Consider the following 22,763-nt stretch of genomic DNA (forward strand, 5'->3'; position numbering starts at 1 on the left):
TGAAACGGGGGCTGAATTCATGAGGGAATTTATTGGCGTTAAACCTAAAGTTTATTCGTATCTGACGGAAACTAGTCATAGTAAAACCTTGAAAGGTGTACAAAGGTGCTGGCAAAAGACCATTCCGCATGACCAGTATCGAGCTGTAATCGAAAAGAATGAGATTACTTATACTCGTGTGCACAATTTGCAAAGAGTAGGAGGCACGATGTGTCATACAAGCCAGCGAAACGTATCTCTCTGTCCTTTAGAGGACAAGAGATATTATGTGACACCTTATAAATCGTTGGCGTATGGGCATCCAGACATTGGGGTGGAGGAGGGTATGGCGGAGGAGGAGCTAAAGAGGGCAGTGGTGGCACCGGTAGTAGCGGCAATCTCTCCAATTTTAAATATTCCCGCTCCTAGCGCCTCGAGAATTCTTACTCCTCCTATTCCTTCGACCCTACATCCATCACATCATTTCCCACGGGTGAAAGGATGTTCAAAACATCGAAGAGAGAATAGTAAAATATACAATGTTAATTCCTCTCTCTCTTCGACGTCTTTGACTTCTCCTCGACGGGAAATGGTTTCACCCTCTCCTCCAGTTAAACGGAGGCGTATCACACCTTGACCGGGTGTCATAGTTTGTATATTTTACTATATATTTTATCCTATATTCATATATTTTAATATATTATATTGTATATAATGTATTTTTATTATATATTCATATACACAGTTAGTTTTGTTATATTTTTAAATTACTATATTGTATTGCATTTTTACTGTATTTTCTATTTTTATATTGTAGGAAAAAACCTGTATTTCATTATGAAAATTAAACAAATATTATTGCCGTCAACTTCAATTCACCCTAATTATTATTAAGGCTTGTATATAAAAAGGAGCGCATAAAGCACACAACTATAGTCTTGAACACGCTAACATCATGGCCGCAACAGGTCCCTTCCCTGGGCAGTTGTTAGACCCGTTCGCTAATCCCGCTCGTATTATCATCTCGGGGTTTAGTAACAGTGGCAAGTCCATCCTATGTCAAAAAATCATTGAACTCTATGAAACGTGTTTCCAATACATTTTATATTGCGGGGTATCTGAACACCCCCTCGAAACGCATCCCTCAATAGGTCCCAAATTTAAAGTGTCCAAAGAAATTTTAAATCCCTTTGATTACGCTGAAAAGGGGAAGACGGAGGTTAATAAAGGTCTATTATTCATACTCGACGATTGCTTCCTCGAGGCTAGTGATAATAAATTTGTCACTAACGCCTTCACAGCGAGACATCATTCATCTATTTCAGTTATATTCATAACGCAGAATATGTTTCATTCGGGCAAGTTTAGTAGAAGTATAAGCCTGAATTATTCACATTATATTCTAATGAAAAATCGTGATTTTAGTCAAATTGAAACTTTAGGTCGGCAGTTATTCGACCGTCAAAAAGCTTCAGCCTTTTGGGACATATATAAAAAGGCCCTATCACATAACCGCTACGGTTATTTGTTAGTAGACTTCGCTCCGTCAACACCTGAACTGTTACAGCTCCGAACTAATATTCTGGGTGAAACGGAATATCAAATAGCTTACCAATATGGATAAAGAACGGATAAAACTACTAAAAACTTTGTACGGAGATGTACGGGGTGTGGGTAGTTTCAGCGGGGTGGGCTCTTTATTCAGAGTAGCGAAAAATCTGAATAGCCAAATTATGTGTGAAAATGTTGAAGAATTCTTACGCAGGCAAAAGTCTTACACACTACATAAAGTCACTCGAAAAAAATTCCCCAGAAGAAAAATCATGTCACCCAAACCGCGAGTAATAGCGAGCACTGATTTAGCTGATATGTCCAAATTAGCTCAGTGTAATAATGGGTTTAAATATTTGCTGGTCTTTATTGATGTGTTTTCCAGATATCTACAAATTGTTCCCTTGAAAAAGAAGGATGGTGTTACTATGCGTTGCGCTTTGAAGAAGGTTATCGAATCTACTGAATTTTCGGGAATTTCATGTTTGAATAGTGATGAGGGTAGGGAATATTATAACAAACACGTCAGAGAATATCTAGACAGTAAAAATATAAAATTATATAACGTTTATTCGAGAGAAATCAAATCCTCTATAGCTGAAAGAGTCATAAGGACTATTAAGGGTCGGATATATAGATATCTCACACATAAGAATACCTTAAAATACATTAACGTCTTGCGCGACATTGTTCAGAGTTATAACCATAACCCCCATAAAAGTTTGGGTCGCACCCCGCAAGAGGTTCATGCATTAACGGCTAGAGATGACATTGAACGTCAATTCTCGAGTATGTATAAAAAGGCTGTTCTCGTTAATCCTCCCGCCATTTTGCTCTTGAATTCTGGAGACGTTGTACGTATTGCCGATGAGCGTCGGAATGCAATTTTTAGGAGGGGATATACAATTCAAAATACTCTGGAAATTTTTAAAATCCGAAAAGTGGATACAGCGCAAAATCCGGTCGTATACTTCTTGGAAGATTTAGCGGTTGAAGAAATAAAGGGCGTATTTTATCGTGAAGAATTAATTCCCACAAATCTACCAGAAACGTATGATATCACTATTCTGGGAAGGAGGAGGAAAAATAATAAAACTCGATATTACGTTCATTGGAAAGGTTATCCGAGTCAATTCAATTCCTGGGTTGATGAATCTCAAATTGTGCGGATATGAACCGTAAGCAACCTTTAATACGTAAAAAGAAAAACTTTATTTTATTCATCTCTGGTTTATCACCCAGTGAAAGAAGTAAAGTCATTCCCATCTTAAACGGTGGTTTGGTGTCTACTCTCTTGGGAATTTTTAGAAATTTTCTTTGTGGTAATCTAACTCAAGATAAGAAGTTTATTAAACACTTAAGATATTGTAGACGAGAAATTCATCTTGTGTCCTTGAAAACAACGTCCATATCTAAGAAGAAAAATATACTGAAAATTCGTAAAGGGGGGACTATTCTATCGGTGTTATTGCCTATTGCTGCGAGTTTGGTAGGAGGTCTTTTTAATTGAAAATGAAGGAGTTTTATGTTATCCCTGCCATTACCTACGAGAGGTTAATGAATAGAAAAGAGGTTTGTGATGGTGATATTAATAACCTGGAGGGTACTGGCAAGTTGGATACGGCAGCTGTTAGTAGTAGTGGACACGTCCCTCTTAATATCCAAAAACTGTCTATGCCAGCTATTTCGCTCACGGGACCTCCTCTTCCTCCTCCTCCTCCTATAGAAAGTGTAGGTGCAGTGACTGGAGGGGAGGTGGTAAATGCCCCGATTACGTTGAAAACAATTAAAGGGGACCTGTTAAATCCCGATTTAACAGGTATTATTCCAATATTTTTTAAAGAACCTCAAAAGTCATATGTTATGGCTTTTGTTAAGCACTTACAAGGTTCTAACACGGTTGAATGGAATGAAGAAGGAGATTTAACTTATCCACTCGCAGGTTATAATATTTCAGATATAGCTCGAGAATTTCAAGGGAATAAAAAAATCCACATTGATAATATTTCGAATTATCACTACTTCATTGAAATGGCGGGGGTTAAAGATTGGATGTTAAGGAATATAGCCATTAAAAAACAAAACGAAACATGCGAAATATAGGGGAAAAAGGAGGAGGAGGAGGATGGAGGAGGAGGAGGAGGAGGAGGAGGAGGAGGAGGAGGAGGAGGAGGGAGGAGGGGGAGGGGGAGGGGGTGGGAAGGTGAGGGCTAGACATTCGAAAAACAAGATGGCGAGTGTTTGGGTGGCTTACTTATTAATATTTTAGGAACAATGATACCGGAGCTGTTTAGTCGCATGATACTGATTTTGATAAAATTAGTCATATGTGTGGATGACCTTTGGCATGAGGGAATGATAAGACTTGTTTAATCGTGTGAGCGTGAATCATTGCTGGGAGAGACTTGATGCTTCGTCACAACTGGTTTGTAATCAGTGATTGTGATAGAGGGAGCTCGGGTTGCGGGGCTTTCGTAGGAATACGTGTTTCGTAGTGGCCAATAATTGTGTGACATGCAGGAATTACGGTGTGGTGGCGGACGTCATTCGAGCTTATCCATATGCCGAATTGGCAGGTTTTCGATATTCTCACACTGGTGCATCATATACCTGTCTTCGTGATAGAGGTATTGAAGGGTCCGCCATTGTAAAAAGACCTGAAAATATCACATCTTGGGAATGCGACGAAGAAGTTGATCTACCCACCATAGCTACCTAATTAACCCAATACGGTATCGGCGCCCCCATTGAAGATAATGAATACACGCAAAAGAGCGTGGCTTATTCCAAAGATGAAGATCACGCCGATCGTTTGGGCAGAGATAGCAAACAGATGAAGTTCAATCACTTTTTTTCTTTGGTCAAGAAATTGAAGGAAGAATTATTTAAATCATCGTATGACTATGTCAAATATGTTATCTTTCCCGCTGGCATCGGTCAAAGCGGGCTGGTTAATACGACTTGGTTGAATCAATATTTACCTGTGTTAGCTACATTCAGTGATGAAATGAGCAAAATTGGTAGAATATGTTGCATGGCTATAATGAAAAAGAATTTATCTCTGTTGGAGGAAAGGTGCGTGGAAGATTTATATATGAAAAACTTGTTAGCTAAAATTAAAAGCTTTGAGGTGTTAGATGAAACGTCGTCTTTGATACACGGTCGGGAAAGTGCTGGTGGTGCGGGGGGGAGGGGGAGGTTGAAATGTTGGTTTTATTCCCGTAGAGTTACAGGTGGCCACGCCCCCCACCCCTTTTGGTGGACCGTCATGGACCGTACATGCAAAACAAGAGCTCATAAAAAATGTGGAGTCGATTTGGGGTCAAGGGTGGCCACACCCCCTTTTACACCTCATCTACGTATATCAGCTTATAAGACAAGTGGAGTCTATTTGGGGTCAGGGGGGCCACGCCCCCTAATATGAGCTCATATACGCACATGAGCTTGTAAGTCAAATGGAGTCAATTTGGGGTCAGGGGTGGCAACACCCCCCAATATGAGCTCATGTACGTATATGAGCTTATAATACAAATGGAGTCAATTTGGGGTCAGGGGTGGCCACGCCCCCCAGAATAGTGGAGTCTATATGGGGTCAGGGGTGGCCACGCCCCACAGGATAGTGGAGCCTATATGGGGTCAGGGTGGCCACGCCCCTTTTGGGGGTTTGGGGGGTTGCCCCGCCCCTTCTTAGGCCTCACGTACATACATGAGCTTATCAGGAGGGGGGGAGGGGGTAGCCACGCCCCTTGGGGGGGGCGAGGCTAGAAAAGAGTCTATATGGGGTCTTTTCCTCTACTTCCGTAGATAAATAGATCTTTGCTGGGTCCAACTTGGGCACTCAACAAGTAAATGTTGCACTGTCATGGGTGTTTGACATATGCTACACTTCATTGGGTCAGCATGTGGCGTTGACATTAAGTGACCATGCAAGAATCTTGTGTGTCCTATATGGAGCCTTGCTAGGATCACCTCTTCTGATCTTTCCTCCTGTGAGGATGTCCTCCATGCATACACGTCAGTTTTTATGTTTTTAAGTTTATTTGTTGTTGGCACCGAGGCCCATTCTCCTTTCCAATCCTGGTAAATCAATGGTCCAACAGATTTTACCCAGTCTGACATTGGAGCATTTGTAATTGTTGGAGGGATAGCGCAGGCTAATTTGGCAGCTGAGTCTGCATATTCATTTCCTTTTATTCCCACGTGTGCTGGGATCCAACATATTTCCATTGATAATCCTGATTGGAGGAGTTGATATTTGTATTTCCTGCACTGTCACTGAAAATAACAGAGACACTTGTTTTGTGCACTTGGAGTTACATATTATGAAAACACCATCTGAATACAGTGTATGTGCTTCATTAATTTCCATGGTCTTGCGTGTATGCTACAATGAAAATAATCTTTCTAAGTCTTCTGATGAACTATTTCAATGAGTACTAAATTTGTTAAGTATTTATTCTGTGACCATACAAAGAATCAACTTCACGTGCAGAACACCTACCTCAAGAACATGATGCAGTAGAGCTTGTTTAGCAACGGGTTCCAAAGAAAGTTCGTTTTCCCTTTTCTTAAGTTTGAGGAACTCCTCCTGTGAAAGTCCTCTTCCCATGTCATAGAGCAAGGACCAAACAGTCAGGTAGACTTGGAACTGTATTTCTGGCATGACAAAGACCTCTTCAACGATACCAACAACATTTCTATCTACTCCTTCCTGTCGGGAAAAGATTCAGTCATCAGAATTTTCATACAATATATTTTAAACACATTGAATACGATGTTTCATTTTACTGCTTAATATAATGCTTATATAAAAGCTATGATATTCCAAAGACTGTGACTAAATTTAGTGAGATTAGATGAAACCCAATAATATCTCAATATTCTTATGTCCATCAAATTGGAGGATATTTTTCTTGCAGTGACTATACCTACCAATTTTTAGAAACAAGTTTAACCACCAAGAGTAATTTGACTAGACAGTAACATGATATTTTTACAATAAAATCAGGTTTTTACTTAACAAGTAATTACATAGCTAAAAATGTCCAAATACCGGTAGCCTCAAGTTGAAAATCGTAGTAGCAATTCTTTTGTTTTGGTGCAGGTCGGTACCTGCGGCCATTACCGGGGGATAGGCTACAACTCGGCAAAGAAGTTCAATTCATTTAACTTATCATCTTTAGAAGGGTGGAGGATGGGCTCCCATTCTGTAATTACTTGGTAAGTATGAATAAAACCTTATTTTTTTTATAAAAATATTATTTTTATTTTAGTAATTACATAGCTGATTCCCACATTGCTAGGAGGTGGGATTCATGGATGAAAATCTATTGCAATTATAATTTATAATAGCATGCAATAAGAAAGATTTTGCCAGCGTTAACATAATGCTTGTTGTTTCCTAAATTGTTAAGAGAGCTATAACAGTCAACACTGCTTCTGGCGCAGCTCATCTCAATTAGTAGAGGTTGGAGTCAGAACAGGGTCACCTACTACATATAGTGGGGGCCTTACAGCAAAAAATTCACCTAGCGCTGGTAAAGGACAGACATTGCCCCTGCCATGGACGCAGTACCATGAACAACAACACAAAGCCAGAATATTGACAAATTACATACACCAAATATTAAAAACCACCACCCTACCAATGATTCTGGAGGGTATCCAGTAGTACCAAGTACCCCAGACTCCTCTAGGACTCAACAGTCAGTTTTCAAAGCGAAGAGAAGAATAGGATGGAATGCTTCCTATGCTTCTTCTTCCATTACCATGCCAGCCACTGCAAATGAACCCAAAGTACTCCAATCATTAAAAATCATTCCTTCTTCAAGATAACGAGTCACAAAGACTGACTTAAATTTCCAGTAAGCGGACTGGAGAAAGGAAGCCAGTGAAAGTGAAAGATTATATCTGAAGGCCAGAGATGTAGCCACCACTCTAATCTCATAAGCCTTTACCTTCATTAAAGGTAGAGCCTCCACCACTATCTGGGAATGTGCTTCTCGAATGAGATCTCTCAGAAAGAACAAAATGGTGTTCTTCAAGTGACGGCGTGAGGGGTCCTTAACAGAGCATCACAAGCTATTGGAAAGTCCTGTGATGCTGTAAGAACAACGCCTTTTTCCTAAATGTATATATATATATAGTTTCATTGTCTGCATTGTACCTCACATCATATCATTAAGCACTTTTCGGCCTTGCCGCCAACATATCATTCATACATGTAAACCCATTATAGCAAATAATATTCATGTAAATTAGCATGTCAAGAAACACAAATCCGGGTCAGATCATGTCATTTCTGTGTCAGTGTTGGTCGCATACTACATAATATTATCCGTCCGCACACCTGTTTATAAGTTAAGCTCACCTGTAATAAAGTTAGTACTGTTTCCACCTGCCTCTTTGTCGTACCCTCACACTGGTGACCTCCAGGATTGGATGGTGACTCAGTGGTCTTGGCTCAGCCATTACGGGACTAACTACTGCAACTCACCTTCAGAGACCTTTAATGGACTTACTACCTTACTACAGTGCCTCAGTCTAGGTCTCTGAAAAGTTCCCTTCCAAGGATGATACTGATGCCTTTAATGGACTAATTACGGCGCACCTACCAAAGTGTGTTTAGGCGTTCTCTTGGCGTCGTCCGTTTTTGTGAGGGAGACATGCCACGCTCCACAGCAGCCAGCTCTTTAGGGGCAGGCAACAAACCCCCTACCTCTGCCTCATCCCAGAGCGCAGACGCATCTCCCTCTGTGAAGCTGCCCCCGTTCTTCACAGAGAATCCAGCCACATGGTTTCTGTGCGCAGAAAGCCAGTTCCGGATTGTGGGCATCTCGGACAAAGTCCACAAGGCTGACTTTGTCACATCGGCCATGTCAGAGGAAGTGTATGACCAAATGTGTCCATGGATGGTTGTGCAGCCAGAAAAGATATGCTACAGCAATCTGAAGTCGAAGATGATCAACACGTTCTCCCTCCCCGCCATCGACAGGACCGCCCGAATTCTCGGCCAGGTAACGAACCCCATACACGACCAAGACCCACAGGTCTCCTGGAATTGGTTGATAGACCTCATCCTCCTGCTGGAGTGGGATGACCACGGGCAATGGAAGGAGATCAGCCTTAAGCGAGAAATAGTCCTCCGTCAGTTGGACCCGGAGGTGAGGAAGCAAATTACAGAAAGCCACGCCCTATCCGACGATGAGTTGGTCACAAAGGCCCAGAGACTAACTGAGGCCTCCTGGGCAGCCATCTTTTCCACCCCATCGACACCTTCGACCAACTGCCTGATGGAGGACACTGCAGCAGAAGCAGAAGCAGCAGAAATAAATGCCATACAAAGGAGGTCCCCAACACAGCAGCGAGGTGGAAGCCCAGCATGGTGTTGCTACCATAGAAAATTCAGCAAATACACCAAACGGTGTGAGAAACCATGTTCATACACCCAGTCAAAAAACTGCAGAGGCCACAACCTGTAGGTTTTTACGCCCACGACGAGATCTATGGCCAGAGGATGTTAGTGGACACTGGAGTTTTGCAATCAGTTTCCACCTTTGGAGGGGATCGCAGCTGCACCCCTGATGCCACCGTTGCCCTGATGACCATGGACAGGATCTCCATCTGCTCCTACAGCATGAGATCCCGCAGGATATCCATCCTGGGTCGGACCTACGTGTGGCCTTTTATTGTCGCTGACATCAAGGGGCCTCTCCTCGGCGCAGACTTCTTGGCACAACACAGGTTCCTGGTTGACGTGGATCACAAATGCCTCCTTGACACAGAGACCTGCCAGTTTTTGCCCCTCGCCGCTGGCCCAAGCATTCCTACCATCTGCTCTGTAGCGCCCCACAAATACGGTGCCCTCCATCAGGAGTTCCCAATGTGTTCAAGCTGGAACTTCGTCAGCTGGCCGGAACCCCGGCCAAGCACGACATATACCATTACATCACAACCACTGGCCCGCCCAGACATGCAGAGTTCCGCAGACTACCCCTGAACCGCCTCCAGGATGCCAGAAGGGCCTTTGCATTAATGGAGCAAATGGGAGTCTGCAGTAAGGTCTCCAGCCCAAGGGCATCACCCCTCCACATGGTCAAGAAGGTGGACGCTACCTGGAGGTCTTGCGGGATTACATGTTGGCTGAATTTAGTGCCTATCCCCGATCACTACCCGCGCCAAACATGCAGGACCTGACGGAGGCCCTTCATGGGGCAAAATTATTTACAAAAATGGACCTTCTCAAGTCACATTTTCAGGTACCGGTCAACCCCGAGGGCGTCCCTAAGACAACCATCATCACACTGTTTGGGTCCTACGTCTTCTCCTACTCCCCCTTTGGCCTGAGGAACGTTGGGACCACCTTCCAGCACCTGATGGACAGCATCCTAGGAGGTCTGCCTTTCTGCATTTGCTACGTGGACAACATTCTCCTTTTTTCTAGGTCACCGCAAGAACACCTGCAACACATCCAAGCCGTTTTGCAACACCTTCAGGAGAATGGATTGGTCGTCTGGTTCGACATGTGTACCTTCGGCGCCGAGAAGGTGGATTTCCTCTGCATCGGTCGACGGTGGGAAGAACTCACCTGGGACTGCTAAGGTTTCCCTGTAGACTTTGTCTGTAGGTGATACTTCGCTGTTGGCCCTCGGGGCGGTGTAGAGGCCAGGGATGACCCAAGGTAGCTGCGTCTTCCAGTTGTTGCTGGAGCAGCGCGCCATCAGGGAGGCCTTGAGGGAGTGATGGAACCTCTCCACTATGCTGTTGGCTGCGAGGTTGTAGGTGGTGGTTCTGTGGGGCGATATCCCCATCAGTTGAGCCAGGGCGGCCCACAAATCTGACAGAAAGGCGGCCTCACGGTTCCGATGTGATGTCATCAGGCACTCCGAAATGGCTGATCCAGCTGGAGAGAAGGGCTTCCACCCACGCATTGGTAGTGGCCTCCATCACTGGTGTCGCTTTGGGCCATCTGGTGGATCGATCGATGACTTTGGAGAGGTATCTGTGACCTCCCGACGAAAGAAGAGGTCCTACGACATCCACGTGGATATGGCTGAATCTCTGCTTGGGCTGGGGAAAACTGCCGATTCCTGAGTCGGTGTGCTTGCTGATCTTGCTCATCTGGCATGGGATGCATTGTCTGGCCCATTTCCAAGAGTCTCTTCGGATGCCATGCCACACGAATTTCTCCATCAGGAGGCGAGGTATCATTAGGTCTGACAGATGCGATTTTGAAACCTTCTTTCTTTAGGATGCCGGGACCAGTGGGTGAGGGCGTCCCGTGCTGACATTGCAGAGAAGAGTTGTTGCCGACTGTCTGAGGAGCACGTCTTTCCACTTGAGGGAGGTGACTGCGGTCCAGTAGGCTGGCAACTCGGGGTCAGCTGCTTGCTCCCGGGCCAAGTCTCCATAGTTGATCCCGAGGTGGACTGAGCTGATTTCAACTCGGGAAAGGGCGTTGGCCACGGGGTTTCTCCTGCCAGGGACGTAGTGCATGGTGCAGCCAAACTCCACGATGGCTGCGAGGTGTCGCTGTTGTCTGGCAGACCAGGCAGACTACGCTGGTGGTCTGTCCTTATTGTAAAGGGGTTCCCCTCCAGCAGGTAGCGGAAGTGCCGAACGGCCTGGTAGACCACTAGTAGTTCGCGGTCGAAAGTGCTATGTCAGGTCTCAGCGGGCTGTAATTTCCTGCTGAAGAAGGCAAGTGGTTGGGGAACTATGTGAATCACCTACTCCAGGACTGCTCCACAGGTGACGTTGCTAGCATCGGTGGTGAGCTATAGGGGCGCTGCAGGGTCTTGGTGGGCCAGGGTGGTCGCCCTGATGAGAGACGTCTTCGTCTGCAGAAAGGCTTGTTGCTGCGCTGTCTCCACACCAGCTTCTTTGGTTTCCCCTTCAGGACCACCGTCAGAGGGAACATGGTGCGGGCAATGTTGGACATAAACTGACAGTAATAGTTCACCATCCTGATGAACTCCTGCAGGGCCTTGATTATTGTTAGCGTTGGGAACTTTTCTACGGCAGTTACCTTTGACATCGTGGGGCGGATGCCTCCTGCAGAAATCTTGTGCTGGAGGAAATTTACCTTCTTGGCGATAAAGGTACACATGTCAAACCAGACGACCAATCCATTCTCTTGAAGGCACTGCAAAACGGCTCGGTTGTGTTGCAGGTGTTCTTGCGGTGACCTGGAAAAAATGAGAATGTTGTCCATGTAGCAAATGCAGAAAGGTAGGTCTCCTAGGATGCTGTCCATCAGCTGGAAGGTGGCCCCGGCGTTCCTCAGGCCGAAGGTGGAGTAGGAGAAGACGTAAGACCTGAACGGCGTGATGATGGCTGTCTTAGGGACGTCCTCGGGGTTGACCAGTACCAGAAAAGGTGATTTGAGAAGGTCCATTTTTGTAAATAATTTTGCCCCATGAAGGGCCCCTGTCAAGTCTTGCATGTTTGGCAGGGGGTAGTGATCGGGGGTAGTCACTAAATTCAGCCGCGGTAATCCCCACAAGATCTCTAAGTTCCGTCCACCTTCCTTACCATGTGGAGGGGTGATGCCCATGGGCTGGAGGCCTTACTGCAGACATCTATCTGCTCCATTTCTGCAAAGGCCCTTCTGGCATCCTGGAGGCGGTTCAACGGTAGCCTGCGGAACTTTGCATGTTTGGGTGGGCCAGTGGTTGTGATGTGATGGTATATATTGTGCTTGGCCGGGGTTCCGGCCAGCTGATGAAGTTCCAGCTGAACAAATAGGGGAATTCCTGATGGAGGGCGCCGTATTTGTGGGGCGCTATGGAGCAGATGGTAGGAATGCTTGGGCCAGCGGCGAGGGGGAAAGACTGGTAGGTCTCTGTGTCAAAGGAACCCGTGTTGTGCCAAGAAGTCTGCGCTGAGGAGGGGGCCCTTGATGTCGGTGACAATTAAAGGCCACAAGTAGGTCCAACCCAGGATGGATATCCTGCGGGATCTTGTGCAGTAGGAGCAGATGGAGGTCCCATTCGCAGCCATCAGGGCAACGGTGGCATCGGGGGCGCAGCCGCAATCCCCCTCCGAGGTTGGAAACACCAATTACAAAGCTCTGGTGTCCACTAACATCCTCTGGCCGGAGATCTCATCGTGGATGTAAAAACCTACAGGTTGTGGCCTCTGTAGAGCGCGGCCATGGTTGCTGATGGGGGCAGCTGCCTTCCCCATTTTTTGACTGGGTGTATGTACATGGTTTCTCACACCGTTTGGCGTATTTTCAAGCTTCTAAAATGACTGTTTCATAACAAAAGCTTGCTTCACGTCCTTTTTTGTCCAAACTCACGATGTTCTTCCCAGTTAATTTTATAAAATTTGTCTCCATCAAAACTCTCTCTTTTCTCACCCATTCCTGCATTTTGCACACAGTTAACTAGTCACTCAGTCACACTTTGACCACTTAGTTGTAATATAAACTAGGATTGTTACTTCAACTGCTTATATGTCTTTCCATATTCAACCTATTAACTGTCCTCCTTACATCTTCACCAATAGCTTCCATATGGATTCTCAAACCTACATTAACAACTTCCAAATTTGCATCATTCAGCTATCTCGATCTCACATCTATCTTCTGCTTCCAACAAGCCCTCAAAATGCTCACTCCATTGACCAGTGTAGTATTCTCTTCAGACAATATCTTTCCAATTGCACATTTTATATTAAGATGATTAAAGTTCGTTGAGCTTTCGTTCTGCATGTGCCTCTTTGTTCATCTCCTTCTTTTCTATAACCTGCAATCAATATATATTCTCACCTTCTTGAAAAGCCTGTCCCTCCTCCTGCAATCCTGATAATGACCTTCTCTCTGTCAAGCAATTGCACCTCGAATAATATTTTGTTTCCTTCAATCTACTCACCATTTCCTCTTTCCTAACTATACTTGCAAATATTTTCCTTTGGATATCATGCAATTCCATCAACCAAGTACTTTTCCATACATATTTCCAAAAGTCTTCTCATTTACTCCAAGAACTTTATGCATATAAATCACCCATTACAGGGAGACAGATAGACATAAAAATTCTTTATATCATGGACAAAGTGGCACCATATATCTATAGTAAATCTTCCCCTTTTATTTCTCAAGAGAGCAGCAAGCAGGCAGGGCGTTCTTGTGAAGCAGTGTCATTCAGTTTCCTCACACTTACCGATAAACAGTCAGTGAGAAATGCAATAATAGATCTCGCAAACTATAACGCTCCTATTTGGTTACTGAGTAATGGCCCACCTGATATTTGCTTTCCTCGAGAGTGATGGAGGCAATGGCTACGATCTCATCTTGAATAGTGTCTCCGACGATCTCATCGAGAAGATCCTTTTGAAGCCTCGTATCTCTGTTGAATCTCTGTCAAACGAAAGATGGTAACTTAAAAATCCTAATGAATGGCGCATTTCGCTTTAATAACTGAAAATTCATATTCCGCAGAATGATGTTTGTAATTCTAGCCTGAGCTTTTCGTTTATAAATCTTTATTTTACAAAATATTGCTATAAATGAGCAATTTTTAGGCAAGAGACTATCTTCGAGTCTAGAAAATGTAATCGGCCATAGCAATGGTCATGAATGCCTGTCACAGTCCATTATAAAGGAACAATTATTTCATGATCCATCGAAATCCATTATCAAGCAACAATTAATTCCACGAATCATCGTATAAATAAGAAAAATAACCAAATTAAGGCTAAACACTACCGAAGACTCCAGTCTGGTTCCCTAGAAGACGATGAGCTGCTCCAAGAGTCTCCATGAACTTAATTTGGAACCGCTTTCTATATGAACGTATTGCAGTGTGTTATCCTCTCTTCCCAGAGGCATAATGCAATTCCTACATCCTAAAAAGCTTTCAAATGAATCCTGGAAACTTAGTGGACGTCAGTCTTACCTCCACCTGCGCTTTCATCCTCCTCTTCTCATCCGCCATCCATGGCACTTCGGCCAGGGCTGGAAAAGCAATTTCAGCAGTGACATAATATGGCATCGGGTGCAGGTCACCATCATCCAGTACTGGTAAAAACGTCACCCTAAAAAGAGGTAAGTATCAACAAATGGACTGGCTTGATTCAAAATACATGCATCATGTTAGTTTTAATCCGAATATGCCAAATATGACTGAAGACCGGATCAAAGATGAACAAGGTAAGTGGCTTATTTGTTCTAGAAACAATAGGCTGTCATTTCTGTTCTGACTCTGTTAACGGTAATAATAAATTTGTGGTGATTGAAAATACATGGCAGTGTTCTGGCTATGCATATTCAAATAAAGAACTGCATATCAGCTACTTCTGGTTAAAGGTAGTTTTACTGCTATAGCACTTACTCGTGGCTTCTTGCTACCATCTTTGTTAGTCTGACCCAATAAGCAATATTGACCAAGAAATCCGGCAACTACAAGCCATAGTGTGCCATGGAAACTATTCTGAAAACTGACAGAGGATAAAAATTTATGTGTTCGGCGTTCTTTTATTTATTTATTAAATGAAAGAGGCTACCGAGGCAGAATCAAGGACAAGGGGCAGAAAATAGAATGGAATATGTGTTAAACTAAAGTGATAGACATTTGACACCTGACTTAGAGCGAAGTAAAGGTAATTATAATGAATTATTCAGCTCCTATCATCACCCCTGTGATCACAAGATCTCATCAAAGAAATGTCCGAAACTAGATGGAAACACTGACTTTTCTATTGTAGCATTGCTGTGTCGGTTCTTCTCTTTGATCTTGGAATAATTGACTCCTCGAAGGTCTGCTGGAGAAGTCTGGAACATACGCGCGTGCTCCTCAGGTGCTTCCAGGCTATACCAATGTGGCAGTAAAGAAACACAGACTTGGTTTTTTCTTCTTTACTTAAAGAAATAATATATATATATATATATATATATATATATATATATATATATATATAGTATATATATGGATACAGACACACAACGATCCTTTGGTGGAGAGGTAATAATCTCCTACAAGGCTTGACTTCAACTAACCACACATACTCCCCACTCTTCAAGAGAACATCTTAAATAATCATTGACAATCAACAAGAAGTAATATACAAACTCAATTAGTCATAAACGGTCATTTACACCTCTTCCTTAATAACCCACAACAACAGAAATACCTTTATACATAAACTGTCCAATTAAACCCAAACAGTGATTAACAGTTTCAAACAATAATTATACAACCAAAGAAAGAATGGAATGAACAAAAACACTTTCAGTCATTTGCCCCACTCAAAAGAAAAATATATATTCGTGTGAATTTTCTTATTACTTTCCGATAGCAGATTCCTTCCTTACCTTGGAAGACGACCACTTCCTCTGCCTGAGTTGTAAACCATATCGTAGTTCCAGCTGGGTGACGGCGAAACTTCTGAAAATAATAATAATAATAAAAAGGTATTGGCTGAAATTTCCTATAAGTTGTATATTTTGTCATGAAAAGCACTCTTCTTTTCCTCGCAAAATACACTTTCCTCACACAATTTGAAAGTCATGGATCTTCACAAAAGGAACCCTTGAGTGATAAATTATATCTTGATTGTTGAGTCACGAATCAGGATCATATGCTAAACAAAGATTTACAAGTTTTTAAAATTTGACGACTTCTGAATTTCTACTTTCCATATTAGAAAAAAAATTGCTTTTAGAAAAGGAACTTCGCTAGGGTTTAGGAACCATCTCTTCTTCTTTCCCACCGTTATCCCTACATTACGGGGTCAGTTGCCTGATGCGCCTTCTCCACTGCCTTCTATCAGAGGCATCATCCTCCACCAAACCTCTTCTCTCCATATCTTCCTTCACTTTATCTCGCCATCTAATTCTCTGTCTCCCTTCTCTGTAGATTCTCCTCATTTTCAGCAGTTATAACCAGGTCATCAGCTTACAACATTATTTATTATTATTATTTGTTTAAGCAGCCATTTCTGACTAAGTCCAATAGGCTGCTTAATGCAGATAAAATCTGTTAAAAGTATTATATTAAATGGAATATATTTTTGAAGTAATTTAGTTTAAAAAAAATAAATCAATAGATAAAACATTACTGCACATATTTAAAACAAATGTGTATGAATAAAATTATTCATATATATTTTAATATTAATATATCTGTATCTAATAAAATTATATATTTTTTTTAATAGATCTGTATCTGTTAAGAACTTTTAAATCTTGCAAATATTTGAGTCGTCATCTCGTAGAATGTTCTGCAATCTAGATGATCCAAAGTATTTAAGTCTAATATGTGAATACTTGGAGCATTCAATTAAAATGTGTTTCACAGTTACTCTGGTTTGACAGGTATCACATTCTGGAGGAGGCTGATTAGTCATAAGAAAGCCACGGGTTAACCTTGTGTGCCCATTACGCAGCCTGCACAAAGCGACCTCATGGTTTCCCTGCTTCTGTAAAGAATTTTTAAAAGGAATGATAGAGGTCTTTACCACTGTTAGTTTTTATTTTCAAGTGATAACCATTGGTCTTCCCAGATTTTATCTAAAATAAATCTAAAAAAAATTTTAGAGTCCTTATGATATGTTTTGTACATTTTATTTCTATCATTTAATGCTGCTTCCTTTCCATTTTTATCAGCAATTTCATTGTCTTCAATTCCAACATGGCCTGGTGTCCAGCACAAGGATATCTTGATATTTCGAATGCTTAAAAAATGAATATTTTCTTGTATTGCTCTAATAGCAGGGTGATGATGATTAAAAGAATCTATTGCTTGAATAGCACTTTTTGAATCACTATATATATTATAGTGTAATGTTTGCTAGGGGTTTTGGGGATTTTATACAGAGCCAATGAAATTCCTGCCAATTCAGTGGAATATATGGAGCTATAAATAAGCATTCTTCCATGATAATATTTTTCGTCTGTAATAACTGCGAACCCCACAGCAGCATCAGTTTTTGAGCCATCTGTATAAATGGAGATAGTATTTGCATGGATTTCTTGGTGTTCCAAAAAGATTTGTTTGACAGCGTAACTTTGTTGAATTTGGTAAATGGTTCAGGAATTTTAATGGTGGAATATTATATTTCTCTATGTATATTTTCAGTCGTATAAAAAATGGATAAAATGATCGTGGTCCAATTCTTTTTGGAATGATGGTATTATTTATAATTCTACTCAGTTTTGATGGGTATCTTATGTCCGCGAATAGAAGTTTAAACTATATTCGACCCCTCTTTGATCAAGTGAACACAGACCTGTTTCACTATACAGAGAAATAACAGGTGTAGATTTAAATGCACCCGTAGCATATCTCAAACCTGCATTATGAAGAGGATCTAATTTTTCCAATGTACTGGCAGATGCAGAAGCGTATAGATGCGACACATAATCAATTTTACTCAGTATCAAAGTCTTGTGTAAATAGAGTAATGTACTTCTATCTGAGCCCCACTTTGTATGTGACAATTTCTTCAATAGATGAAGTACTTTACTACAGCTTTCACGTAGGTAATAAATGTGAAATTTCCAAGTCATTCGTTGGTCAAAATGCAACCCAAGAAATTTGGTATGAGTAACAAAATTAATTGGTTTATCACATAGTAGCAATTTCATTTTCGGTACAGTTTTCTTATTAGTAAAAATAATGGCTACAGTTTTACTTGCCGATATAGTGAATCCATGTGCAGTAGTCCACGATACGATAAGATCAAGAGATTTTTGTAGCATGATTTGTCCTGTATAAATATCAGAGTGAATGATCCAAATGGCAAAATCATCTACATATAATGAACACTGTACACCAGTTGGTGGTTGTTTTGTAATGTCATTAATAGCCAGGATAAAAAGGGAGGTGCTCAAAACACTACCTTGTGGAACTCCTTCATATTGCGGATACTCCTTAGATAAAATACCATTTATCTTAACTTTAAACGTTCTTTCCTTTAAAAATTGTACTATGTTCAAGGGTAAAAATCCTCTCAGTCCAGAATAATGCATTTCTTTTAAAATCTGATGATTCCATGTCTTGTCATGAGCCTTTTCCATATCACAGAAGATGGCTGTGGCATAGCTGTTTGAACCAAATGCTTTCCCAATATCGGTGTCAGTAAAGGATCAAGGGTAGATCTTAGTTTCCTATATCCATATTGTGAAACGGAAAAGTATCCTGTCTTTTCAAGATACCATATTAATCTGTTGTTAATCATTTTCTCAAACAATTTACATAAACAGGTTGTTAATGCTATTGGTCTGTAGCTGTCTGTGTCATAAGGATCCTTGCCTGGCTTCAAGAATGGAAGGTACAGTGCTTTCCGCCAATCTTGTGGGAAATATATTCCTATCCATATTTGGTTATATAGCTTTGATAAATATTGTAAACTGTTTGGGTGAAGGTGTTTCAACATTTCAAAAGTGATCATATCTTCACCAGGGGCTGTATTGGAGCATGTTGACAATGCCGATAAAAGTTCATTCATGGTAAAGCAATCAATGTATGAATAATATTGATCAGTCTCAAAATGAATTGGCATGTTTTCTTCTTTTTCTTTTCTGGTGCGAAAAGATTTTATTGAAGAACCTTTGGAGATATTACTTAAATGTTCTGCTAGGCAAGTTGCTACCTCTTTACGATCATATATCAGTTTGCTATTAATTTTCAAAACTGGGATATGGGATCGAATGTGTATTTTATGCACTTTTTTCCAGATCTTACTTAGGGGTGTACCTTTGCACACCGATTTTAGGTAGTTACACCAAGATTTTCTTTGCGCTTCATTAAATGTTCGTTTTGCTACAGCACACGACCTTTTATAATCTATGTAATCTGAATCGTTTCTCGACTTCTTACATTTTCTTTGGGCTTTACTACGGGCCTTCTTTGCTTTTTTACACTCCTCATTCCACCAAGGAACTGGACATTTCATTTTTACTTGTGCTACAAATGGTATAGATGACTAAAACATAACCAGAATAGTTTCTATGTCCAAATTATTATCCCATAATGGAACATTCTTCGTCCATTCACTAAAATCTTCCCAATTGGCTTTATTAACATTAAATTTATTCATTGCTACCTCTCCAGTGAAATTCAGAATACTAATTAAAACGGGAAAATGATCACTACCACACAAATCATCATATGTGTTCCATAAATATTTGTCTGCTAGATCTTGTGAGCACAAAGACAAATCTATGTGAGAGTAACTTTTTGTTCGTTGTTCAAAATGAATTGGTTTGTCTTTATCTAATATATGGAGTTGGTTATCTATAACAAAATCAAGTATGATGTTGCCTATGGAGTTTGATTTTACATCATGCCATGATAAATGTCTTGCATTGAAATCTCCTAGAAGTAACATTGGTTGGGGAAGCTTCTTGACTAAGTCATTCAACTTTTCTAAATCTATATTATTATTTGGATACAGATATACAGAGCAAATCGTAATAATTTCCTCTAGTTGAATCTGAACTGCTAAGGCATCTACTTCAGATGAAAGATCATATATAGTGAAAGGTAGATCTTTTATAATGAGAATCATTAGAAAAGATGTACCTTTGCTGATTAGCAGAGTGAGATTGATAACATGTGTAAAATTTATTTGTAAAACTGTAGAAAATAGGTAAAAATGTTTCATTGAGGCAGGTACAAATTAGGCTATATTCATAAATTAATTTAAGTAGTTTTAACTTGTTTTTGTTAATGCTTCGAATGTTCCATTGCAATATGAATGAGGGAGTGTCCTTATTATTTTTAGAAGTGAATTTTACTTATTTTCCTCGGTCTTACGACCCTGAACTGAGAGAACTGTGTCCATTTTAGTTTTGAATTGGAACTTTTGATAATATTTTTGTTGCTGTACAGCGGAATTTTGCTTCTAGCACCTTTGCTATAGTCTGATGGCATAGCATAGTCTCGTACTAGTGACTTATATTGTTTTATGTTTGGTTTTCTTGTAGGTTCCTTAGATTTCTGTGAAACCATTTCGGATGAATAATTTTCTGAAGGGTCATTGCTATTGGTGGTATAAACAATGGTTTCTTCTGAACTGGTAGTTTTCAGACATTTGCTATTAGGACTATGAAGGTTGTTCTCTCTCTTAGGTAGTGATGCTTCACTTTGTGTTCTAGGTCTCTTTCCTATCTCTGTTGGTCCATCTAGTTCTTAGTATTTTCTCAATTTCTTCAGTATTTATTGATTTGTTTTTGACATGGATTATCTTTTGAGATATATTTTCTTCTTTCTTTTGGCATTTCTTAAAGTGCAAATTATCAGAGATGTCCTCTCTCTGTTCATCAAGATGATCATCTACTGCGAGGCTGGTCATTACTTGGAACTTGTTACTTATCTCCATGGTATTGTTTTTATCTGATTTTTCTAAAGTTATTTGATTTCTGGTGTTAGAAGATTGGGTAGTTTGTGAGACATCATTGGATATGATTTTGCTTTGGTGTTTGAGCGTATCTGCAAATGTTTTGCGGGGAAGCTGCATTCCTTCTTCTTTCATGTCTTCCTTAGCCTCCTTAACTGTTATACCAAATTTTCTTGATCTGGTAAGGGCTTCTTGGAAATATCTGAAATATACACATTCCCTTACATAAGCATGATGCGAACCATTACAGTTAAAGCATTTTTTTTTTACGTTGGTGCATTCATCACTACTATGCTCCAAGGAGCCACATTTAAAGCATCTAGGCGAGCCCAAAGACTTGCATCGTTTTGCTGTATGTTCAAATTTCAAGCAAATCTTACATTGCAAAGGTTTTGGATGTTCTTCTTTAATTGCTATTCTTTTGTTTCCTATTTTCATATATGTTGGAATTGTTTGCTGTGAAAAAATAATTTTAGCTATTTTCAGACTTCTTCCAGTTTTTGCATTTTTTCTCTCATAAACAATAACTGATTTAACATTATGTTTTTATCTTCAGGATTCTTTAATGTTTCACACAGATTCATTGGTGTCATTTTCAATTCTAAGTTTATCCAGCAACATGGTTCCAATTCTAGTGTTATAATGGGCCTCGTCAGAAGCATTTACATGGTGAATTCCAAGTTTTGTAGTTTCAAGTAGTTTTTTCGATTCTTCAGATTTAGCCTTTACGATGATTTTGTTATTTTCGACTGAGAATCGGGGATTGTCACAGCCAAGAATATTCTTCAGTGAACGTTATATAACCAAGTCACTTTGAGGGGTTACTTCTTCGTTTATTTTGAGTGTGATATACTGAGATCACACTGGAAGAGAAAAAATATCTTCCATGGTTATTCTTTTAAATGTTCTTCGCTTTTGAGATAGAGTGTTTGGTATGTATGACTCTAAAGTAGCCATACTAGAGTTTTGGAGGGATTCCACGAACAAGTCCTTTGAAGAAAGCATAGGGTCGTCAGCAGAAATAGAGGGGGGGGGGGGTTGCCATATAACGTGGAAACTTATTTCATCCAGATATTCCCCATACCCACCATGGAATCACACTTAAGAGGACGGGTCATCCCTTTAATTAAGGTCGTCCTAGGGGTAATTACCGGATATACACCCTATCTCCAGTCTAAGGCGTCATGATGTCCGTCGAGATCAGACCCGGCACTGAGGATAGGGTTTGACATCAAACTTTCCCCTCGCTTGACCACGTCAGGTACTCGAGTTCTACGGGTGAGGTGGCATGCCGCCCATCCTCACCCTTGTAAGGACAACGCTTTTCCCTATTTTTTTATTGTATCCAATCATCAAGCCGCATTGTTCTTACTTCCATCCGATAGAGCGTTCCGCAGCCTTTCCACCGATGTATAACACATGTAATTCCATTATTTGTACGCCTTATTATCTTTAAATGCATATTTGAAAGAAAACACAAATCTACTGTCTCAGAGTCATTTCTGCTCTCGGTGTGAGTCTGTACTACTTATCCGTCCGCACCTGTCTATGTCAACCCAGTCATCTGTAAATAAATCATCAGTACCCAGCTACCTGTCTTAATCTCTGGTCCTTACAACTGGTGACCTCCCGAGTTGGTGACACAGTGGTTTAGGCCCAGCCTTTAATGACTAATTACGGCCGCTCACCTTCAGAGAACCTTTAGCGGATATAATACTGCACCATAGTTTAGGTCTCTGAAAACTCCATTGCGAGGACGACACCAACGCCATTAACAGACTAATCACGGCACAGCTTCCCAGCGTGTTTTGGCGTTTATTTTCGAGGATGGGTAGCTGGGTGCTGGTCAGTCAACACAATATTCAGGTGGCGATCCAGAAACATCC

General features: G+C 41.1%; 1 protein-coding gene across 2 annotated transcripts in view; it reads right to left on the reverse strand.

Moving 5' to 3' along the window:
• LOC135225014 (uncharacterized) overlaps window positions 1–22,763 on the reverse strand; it is a 129,366-nt gene that overhangs the window by 68,437 nt on the left and 38,166 nt on the right. For both annotated transcript variants that reach the window (XM_064264302.1, XM_064264300.1), the window contains exons 2-6: window positions 15,848–15,920; window positions 15,228–15,344; window positions 14,433–14,571; window positions 13,778–13,894; window positions 6,032–6,241 (exon numbers count right to left, since the gene is read on the reverse strand). In XM_064264302.1, coding sequence (XP_064120372.1) covers window positions 6,032–6,241; window positions 13,778–13,894; window positions 14,433–14,571; window positions 15,228–15,344; window positions 15,848–15,888 — 624 coding nt within the window. In that variant the 5' untranslated portion in view covers window positions 15,889–15,920. The remainder of the gene's footprint in view (window positions 1–6,031; window positions 6,242–13,777; window positions 13,895–14,432; window positions 14,572–15,227; window positions 15,345–15,847; window positions 15,921–22,763) is intronic.

This window comes from Macrobrachium nipponense, chromosome 12 (assembly GCF_015104395.2).
Source record: "Macrobrachium nipponense isolate FS-2020 chromosome 12, ASM1510439v2, whole genome shotgun sequence".
Classification (NCBI taxonomy): Eukaryota; Metazoa; Arthropoda; class Malacostraca; order Decapoda; family Palaemonidae; genus Macrobrachium; species Macrobrachium nipponense.